At 29.0% G+C, this 9,141-nt stretch overlaps 1 protein-coding gene across 4 annotated transcripts in view; it reads left to right on the forward strand.

Moving 5' to 3' along the window:
• Positions 1 to 8,938, forward strand: part of LOC107445881 (adhesion molecule nephrin) — a 42,598-nt gene extending 33,660 nt beyond the window's left edge. For 2 of the 4 annotated variants that reach the window (XM_071183921.1, XM_071183928.1), the window contains 5 exons: positions 560 to 590; positions 1,663 to 1,736; positions 5,583 to 5,711; positions 7,040 to 7,200; positions 8,826 to 8,938. In XM_071183921.1, the coding sequence (XP_071040022.1) occupies positions 560 to 590; positions 1,663 to 1,736; positions 5,583 to 5,677 (200 nt within the window). In that variant the 3' untranslated portion in view covers positions 5,678 to 5,711; positions 7,040 to 7,200; positions 8,826 to 8,938. Of the gene's footprint in view, positions 1 to 559; positions 591 to 1,662; positions 1,737 to 5,582; positions 5,712 to 5,813; positions 5,897 to 7,039; positions 7,201 to 8,825 lie in introns of those variants that run through there. The other 2 variants (XM_087159857.1, XM_087159858.1) reach the window with 2 other exon arrangements.
• Positions 8,939 to 9,141: the final 203 nt, after the last annotated feature.

A 9,141-nucleotide genomic window follows, 5' to 3' on the forward strand; every position in this document is an offset into this window, starting at 1 on the left:
AAAAAATATTTTTACAAACCACGTGAAAATGTTGAATTAATTAATTAATTTGTTACTATAAAATGTATTTTTATGCAAACATATTTTATGGAAATATGGTGAAAATTTTTATAGTGGTTAATTAAAAAATATTTTTACAAACCACGTGAAAATGTTGAATGGATGCTTTGATTTTTTATTAAAAAAAGGTAAAAAAATCAACCTACTATACCATTAATAATTTAATGTAAAAAATCCTCAAAGTGTCATCAGCTCAACATTTTAAGGAAAAGGCAGATGGCTCTCTCATGCTCTCTGAGTGGCCTCTTACCTTTCAACAGGGGGAGGGGAGCTCTTTCCGGAGTATCATTGATGCAAGGCTGTTCAGGCCTCCCCCAACCATATTGATAATGCTTAGGTTTTACTGTTCCCAAGACTTAGGATCCGTATTTTTTTTAGAGATTTTTAATTTTATGGAGATAAGCTACAGCATCTTGGATTAGAAACAACAACATATTTTAATGCATGTCTCATATAAAAACTGATATTTTAATATTAATTGTACCTGTTCTTTTTTCAGTACGAGTTCCTCAAAATGAAGCTATAGAAAAGTAAGATTTGCTTCCAATTTCTTAATTTTGTTCTGTCAGTTCCTAATTAAAGTTTTTTTTATTATTTAAAAGAGATAATTGGGGAATGCAGTAAATGATAAAAATAAAGTTTGCAATTTTTATTGAAAACATTATTAAATACTAATGTATTTTAATACTTTTTTTAAATTTTTAGAAATAATTTTTGCCTTAATTTTCTTAAAAAATGGTACTTTCAAAAATTTTAACTATTGTAAACAAGCTATTTTATAGGAGGGTAAGATTACTTAACCAGATTTTTTTTTGTATCTTTTTTAGTGTAAAGTTCAATAATATTAATGTACGATGCTCTCTATATTTCGATAGATAAAAATACAATTCCGTCGAAAAAAAGTCTGTTTGATCAGAGAAAAAACGTTTTCGTGTCTTATTCTGTAAATTAATTAACAGGTAACCCTAAACAATTTGCATATGCGAAATTTCTCCTTTGAGCCATTCTAATCGGCACTTAGTTTGCAAATATCCGATCTTTAGAAGAAAAAGTATTCAGAGTTGCATCTTTATTATTTTGCACACTGTACAAGAAGCATAATTATTATGCATTTCAAATTTTTATTATATTTTGTAATGTTATATTGTTAACAAGGTAATTTGCGTTTAATAAAATGTAAGAAAACATTGTGAGTTGAAAAATATTATCTTCGATTTGCAAGAATAGAGATAACTATAATTTATTCATGAATTTAAATCATAAATAATGTCATACAATCAGATAAATGAATAAAAATGCTGGTCAATATTTGATCTATTTCAGCAGATTAATTTTTAATGTCGCAAAGGATTCTAAGAATTTTGCTTCACCGTTTCTAAGAATTCAATCTCAGTAAATTTTTATTTAAAATTTTCCTTAGAAATCAAACAAAATAAAAATATATTGTACCAGTTGATGTAGCTTCCCAAATTCTTTTAAGAACATATGTTCTAAATTCTTAATTTTATAAAACACACAAAATAATTATTTGTTTCTTTAAATCAACAATATTATTGCTGTGTAAAATGCGTGAAATGGACATATAGACTCATTATTTTTCAGAAGTTCAAAGCCAACGAGTTTCTTTATTCATGAAAACAGTCCATATTCGTATCATTCAACTGAATTTTCTGCAGGTGTGTATACAAATGTTTTTATTTATGTCTATAAAAACATTTCGTACAAAATAACATCAAAACTTTTAAAAACGAATTTTTTTATATGTTTTATTATGTATTTTATATTAATGGAAGCTTTTCTGTAAACTCAACACGATTAAATAAAAAGAAAGTTGTTATTATTATTTCAATGCTTTGAAATGAGTTTCAATTATCAAATTTGAGAAATGAAATTAAGGTCAAAGGACATCTCGCAAAGAATTTTATCGTAGTAAAAATAGACTCTTTAGAAAATAGTTAACTAATAATAGAATTCTTCACAAATTATTTTATTGTAAAATCATACCCTTCCCAATATATTTTATCTAAAATACGGAACCTTCCCAATATATTTTTTTAAACGTAAACACGAACCCTTGACAAAATATTATTTCTAATATTACAAAATAATTTATTAACACTTCAAGAACGATTTCTTTCGAAAAATCGAGTGAGTTGAAGACTACTAAACTTTAAAGTAAAACTTCTTTTAATTAAATAAGTTCTGCTTTAAGTAAAGTTAAAATAAATAAGTTTAGAACTTAATAATTTTTAAATTCTTGAAACATGCATTTATTTTTGTATAAAAAAGGCTAGATATAATTTTTACATATTCACATAAAAGGAATCTGACACGAACGCTATTCTACAATGATTTTAGATTCAGAAAATTATGAGTAAATATTTTTAAAAATTAACAATAGCATCTTTTAAAAAAATTCTGAATAGACCACTAGTTCTTGCAATGCACGATATAAAAGGAAAACAAGACCAACTCCAAACTATTATTACTCCAAACTTACACTTAGCATTTACATTTTTATTTTGTCTTTAAATGATAATCCTTTTTTTAAATGATAATCTCAGTTCCAATCAAGCAAGGCTCCGGTTGAAAAACATGTGTTATGAGTTGAGGAGTTTTTTTTCGAAAAAAATAGATTCTTTGACATTTTCAAACCTTTAAATATAATTTTAAAAAACAATATTTTAAGAGTACTTTCGTAAGTTTAAGTTATGCGGAGTAAAACTCTGGTAGAGAGAGCGAGAGTACGTAGAGACTCTTGTCGGTAGGATCGATTGGCTGTTACTCCATTTTTTACCATTACGAGTTTTCTGATAACTCCATTTTGAAAATCGTTGAACACAATTTATCAAAAACGAATGCACCCATCTTATTTAAATTGTGTACAGATGCGTAGAAATTTAACAAATGGTTTTTTTTTCTTCGACAGCAAATTTATTTATTTACTTATTTTATTGTTACATACCAATAACAATAAAATCAACTGCAAAAGGCGTGGTAGGGTAGTACCCATTATCTGCATAAAAGATAGTGCACATAATCTCTTCATTCATTTGAAAATTCATACTGTTAGGTGTTTGACCCAAATAGCACCGTAGGTAGTAGAATTTATTTCTGTGAAATTCAGCGTGGTGTGGCAATAATTAAGTGCAAAATGTTAGCAAGATATCATTTGAGTTGTTACAATCGTTACGAGCAGCTAGATGACAGAAAACAGGTCAAAATGTCACCATTGTGACCTCAAAATTAGATAAAAGTGTCATCTCGAAATTAAAAAAGACCGATGAAGGTGAAAATGCTGTGTGATAGCATGTGGGTGATCGTTGTAGGAACACCACATCTCAAGAGGACTGACATGTACCAGATGGTTTCAGACTTTGCAACCAATACCGGTACACATGTTTCACCAGAAGCATCTCACGACGATAAAATGAATGTTGGTTTGCATGCGCGGAAATCTGCTCTTTGCATCCTGCTTAACCACGCCATCATCGAGGAAAAATATGTTGCTGTAAGGAACGTATTGATTGGGGTAATCAGCAGTGTTCTCTGACTAATCCCTATTCACTATGACAAGTGTTGTTGTTGTTGTAGTTCATTTACGTCACACCATTGTTGCACAATGGGCTATTGGCGAAGGTCTGCGAAAAATCCCTGAAGATGATCCGAAGACATGCCATCACAATTTTGATCCTCTGCAGAGGGGATGGCACTCCCACTTCGGTAGTCCGACGACCTGCACGCGAAGTCGAGCACTTTACGGTAGAACAGTTCAACGAGGGCCAATACCGCACACCCTCGGTCCCTACGCAGACTAATCCAAGTGGTCACCCACTCGCATACTGACCGCAGCCAGTGATGCTTGACTTCGATGATCTTCAGGGAACCGTGTCTTAACGATCAGACCACTGCGGGACTACTACGGCAAGCGATTCTGGCTATCAGTTAGTGTGGAGAGGGAGAGAGGGGGGGTTTATAATGTGCATAACAATAGGTTCATATACGTGATTATAATGGCCCGGCATAATGCACAATAGCTGGAACACAGCTTCACGTCTTTGAGCGAGCGTTAAATTGCAGCGATATTGCAGAGAGATTATTCTGGTTAATGTTTGCCTCTTTAGGGGTGTGGTTGTTCTAGACTTTTTGTTTATGGTCGACAATGTGTAGCAACACAGGTGCGCTGAGGTATTGGACACACTAGAAGGTAAAGATATTGAAAATATGTAATGGCCTGTGTACTCCTTGAATCTAAATCCCATAGAGTATGCTTAGAATGTCCTTGGCAGACGTGTCCCACAAAGAACACGCCCTTTCCAAACAGTGCAAGAGCTCTGAGCAGCCTTGAGAGAGAAATGAGACAATATCCCCCGGGTACTCTTCGATAGTTTAGTGGACTGCATGAATAACAAATGCAAAATGTACTTTAGTGTCTGAGGTAATCACACGCTATACTAAAAAACTCATGTCTGTTTCATTCTGGAAAGAAGACCCATTTTTCATGCCCCTTTGGAAATCGTCTAATACACATCTTTTTTATTTTTATTTTATTTCGATTTGTAGATTTCTAAACTATTTTGCGTAACAAGAAATGTACAGTGCACGAAAGGAAAAAAACAGACCACTCAGAATAACTTTCTCGTTGTAGGACTTAATCGCAATGGTTTGAAGGGAAGACCTCATATATGCCAATTAATAAGTGCAGACGATATTTTAAGTTACAAAATAAGACCAAAAAAAGAACTCTCTCTTTCTCTTCTCTAATTTCCTTCCCTGAATAAACATACCTTTTTTTCAATGGATTCAAATTACTGACCCCCTGTGCAAATCTGTGGAGTTAAAAGCCAGAACTTAATCACGAACTAGGAAAATAATGCATAATACATTCATAAATGTACATGTCATGGATTAATTTAAAAATTGACCTCCTTGCAATATGCCAAGATAATTGGGAAAATTTTCAGTGTTTTCCAATTTGCTCGTTATTATTTAGGATAGGACAATTAGACTGTTTTCGAAAATATATTTATTAATTTGCATATATTTATTGCATTATACCTTTATAAAGGGAATTACGTCATCGCAATTCTGTGTTTATTTCAAAATACCTTATATAATTCAGACCTGATTAGCCTGAAGTTTTGTGGATGCTCTGCAACTAACCTAAAACGTTTTAGGCTGATTATAAATGCACTGGAGACTTTTCTAATGACACAAAATGAAAGCGGCTGGTTGCGTAACTCTATTCATTTAGCATACTGTATTTGTCTAGACATACTTTAGATAAAGGCACAGTTTAAAAAAAAGAAAGGAAAAACATTTTTTTTCCTTTTTATCTTCCCCTTACAAAAGAATTTAGAAAATAAATAATGGATATTATTGTTCCATTTGGCGATACTAAGCTTAAGTGAAGTGTGATGCTAATATATACAGTTAAGTTTTGAATAAATAGAAAACTTAGTTCAAATTGATATACTTAGATGAATTTAAAATTATAATATGAATTGTTACTTTTCTTTCAGAATGTATTGATCTAACGTCAAAAACTTCTCCAGAATTTTTGTATGAAACGTCAATTGTTAAAAGCACAGTTCAGTATGAGATAAGCCATGTATAAACCATGATATAAACCATGTATTCAAAAAGAAGAGGTAATAAACATTTCACTTTAAACTTTAAGATTTTATTGTTTATTTTTGACAATTTCTAACAGTATAATATTTGATTTATTCGTATCTAAATTTTCATTTCAGAAACAAAGAAATCGCAGAATGCAGAAATGTCTTCAGTCTAACTACTTTTGAGAAACATAAACCGACAACTATTTTCCCTATCAGTAATTAAAAATTTTTTGATCTTGCTGGTGTAGGTTTTTAGTGTAGTTAGTTCTAGAAACTCAGACTGACAAGAAAAACAAAAAATAGTTTTCCTTTTAGCTATCTCGGAAAGTAGTTCAATAGACGAAAGACGTTCCTGCATACAATGATTTTAGACCTATTTTTTTTATATTCCATTTCCACAAATAATGTTTTTAACAATAGCTTTGCTCTTTCAGCATGCGTGATTAGGTATCTAATCATATATTAAAAAAATCTTTCCTTTTGTTAAAGGTGTAATAACACTAGAATCAAATAATTTTTTTATAGACTAGACGAGAAGTCAGATATGAAAATAATATATTCTCTTTTATTTACTTAAACTCTGAAACATATATTTCCCCCTGCTTATTCTAAGTTTTTTTTATTTTATTTAACCATCAAAATAAGATGTTGAAGGTCTTAAAAATAAAATTTCCTTTATTTAGTCGCATTTAATTATTTTCTGCATTTTCAAATTTTTACAAACTGACTGTTTGAGATCATTTATTATAAATTACCTTAATTAATGCGGACTATTTTTCTGTGCCTTATACTACAGTATTTCGCACCATGGGGATCATTAATTATTAAATTAGTATTCAAGCAAAAAACAAACAAAAACAAACGGTAAGGAACTCCTTGAATTAATTTGACACTTATAGATTTTTCTAATTATCCCATTTCAACCACTTTCTTATTTCTCCAACATTCAAACCAGTTAGTTGTTTTTGGTACTACAATCCTGAGTAGTGTTAATTTGATACCATTGTTTTTGTTCCTGTATCACTCAAATATTTACGCGTGACTTCTATGGCATATACTTTTTGACTTGAAGTTCAAGAATGTATAAAGACAGTAGCTGCTGAACAATTTAAAAATTTATATTTTAATGAGTATACCGGTTATAATCTCATTACTATATAGATATGCTTAATATTCTGAGAAATAGATGAATAAGGGAGATAGATTAAGTATTGCTTAATAAGCATTTCTTTTGCTTCTGCATCAACAAATTAAAATTTTATAATTTTGAATAAGTAAATACAAATATTTTTCAATTGAGTTTAAAGAAAAATTACAATGACTACATAAATTTTTATACATTTATATAAATCTTTCAGAGTGAAGAGGTTGTTGATCATAGTAGGGAGTGATAAGAACACAACTACTTATCAATCATCAACATGAGATCTAACTTTTTTATCTTATCTATTGTATTATCAGTGAGAGAGAGAGAGCTGTTGAAATCGAATAATATTTAAATTCTCTACATATTTTAAAGGTAACATAATTTTGTTTTATTGTAATATAATATTAAAAATAAATGTGTTAACTCATTTATTTTTACTGTTAGGTTTATATATGATTGTAATATACGTTATTATAGTATGCACCCTTTTACCTTTCTAATAGCTGCGATTATAATTAGAAAAAGGATTTCTAGGTATAGTAGAGTGGTTATGCTTAACAAGATGAACGTTTTAAAGCGTTTATGTTTATGACTGCTCACTCATTTAATATTTTAATTTTCAGTTCTTCTGTGCCCACGCGAAAAAGAAATTTCATCTGAGATTTAATATTATACATTCGTGTTTTATATAATAAGACTGATTATTATAACCACTGTTATCCGCTAATATTTTTAAAAAATTTCTACTTTCATTCAAACATTTATTATTTCCAGAATTGGTTTCCCATTAATGGACCAACATAATCTTGATGGTAACCATCAATAATTTCATTGAAAAATTACGTTGTTTGAAAATATTACCATTTTTATAGGCATTGTTATTATTAATAAAGAACTATGCATTTAATAATTTTTTTTTGAACTGCGTTTAATTAAAAGGATTAAATGCAATTTAAAATTAATGCATTAAGACAACTAATTATAGTCAGAAATTATTAAAGCTATAGCTTTTGTTGAGTGTTAAATGAGAAAATTTCAATTTTTTTTGAAGAAAGTACGTATTTTAAAAAAACTGTTAATCACAGAAAACGATGTATAAGTACCCAGTATTAAAATTAGTTTTATTATATATATTCATAGGTTAATTTAATGGATAGTTATTAATGGATGATAATAAAAGGAATTGTTAAATAATTAAATGCATTAAACAACATTACGGTAGCAATTAATGAATTAAGTATTATTTAAAGTAAATCAATTTAATTGAATGAATAAGAAATTCAATTTAAAGAAATGCAGTCAGGAAAGGGAAACCGGAATGATATTGTTGTTTTTTGTTAAAAAAATCCCAACAATTTTGTTTGAGAAAATTTTCTTTAAAATAATATGTACGATAACAGTATGACAATGTAAATGTTTCCTCATTTAAAAAATTCCATTCAGAAAGATAATATGTTAAACTTTCTCCATATAAACCTACAGAAAATTATTTGTCTGGAATTTCCATATTTATTCAGTAACTAATCAATATTTTTAAAGAAATTTGGTTTCATTTTATTCATTGAAATATGTACTATTGAACTAAGTTAATGAATTCTAGATTTTAAGGTTATAAATATTTTCCGAACAAGAACTTCTAAAAAGTTTTAAAAAAAAATGTTAACATATGAACGGCTTTAGTATATAAAAGTTTGTGGCAAATATAACTAGAATATATTTCAATGAATAATATGAAACAAAAATGATTCAATTTTTTAAAATAGTTTTTGTATAAATAAGGATATTCCAGGCTCATTATTTCTCTGTAGCTTAACATGAAGGAACTGATTCTCTTTTCAACCTGAAGACGTCCTGAAAAATTTAACTTTGTTTGATGCAAATGAAATAACAAAATATTGAAAAATGACATTATAAACTTTAATAAAAACGATTTGAAAGAAATAGTTTATGTTTTTTAGGGTAAATCCGAACTTAATTGGAAATTTGATTTATTTCAGGTATAATGAAGGTTGCTGAATGAAGTTCAACAAGGAGAATGTATGACGAGTTGTTTTTGTTTGAAAATTTTGTTTTTGTATACAGATGTGTAAATAAATTTAATATAAAATTGTGTTAGAAATCTCCTTAAACCAATCACACAAGTATATAGTTATTTAATCACTTCATGATATAACTATTGATATAAAAGCTGACAGTTGAAGACAGCGAATTGATGCAAAATTTTTAGCTGAAAACATTCAATTATTAAAGCAAAATGCTTATTATTGCTAAGTACACTATTAGCTATAACATAGCTCAAAACGAATGCATTCG

This window comes from Parasteatoda tepidariorum, chromosome 3 (assembly GCF_982258835.1).
Source record: "Parasteatoda tepidariorum strain Cologne lab strain chromosome 3, Ptep-v5.0, whole genome shotgun sequence".
Classification (NCBI taxonomy): domain Eukaryota; kingdom Metazoa; phylum Arthropoda; class Arachnida; order Araneae; family Theridiidae; genus Parasteatoda; species Parasteatoda tepidariorum.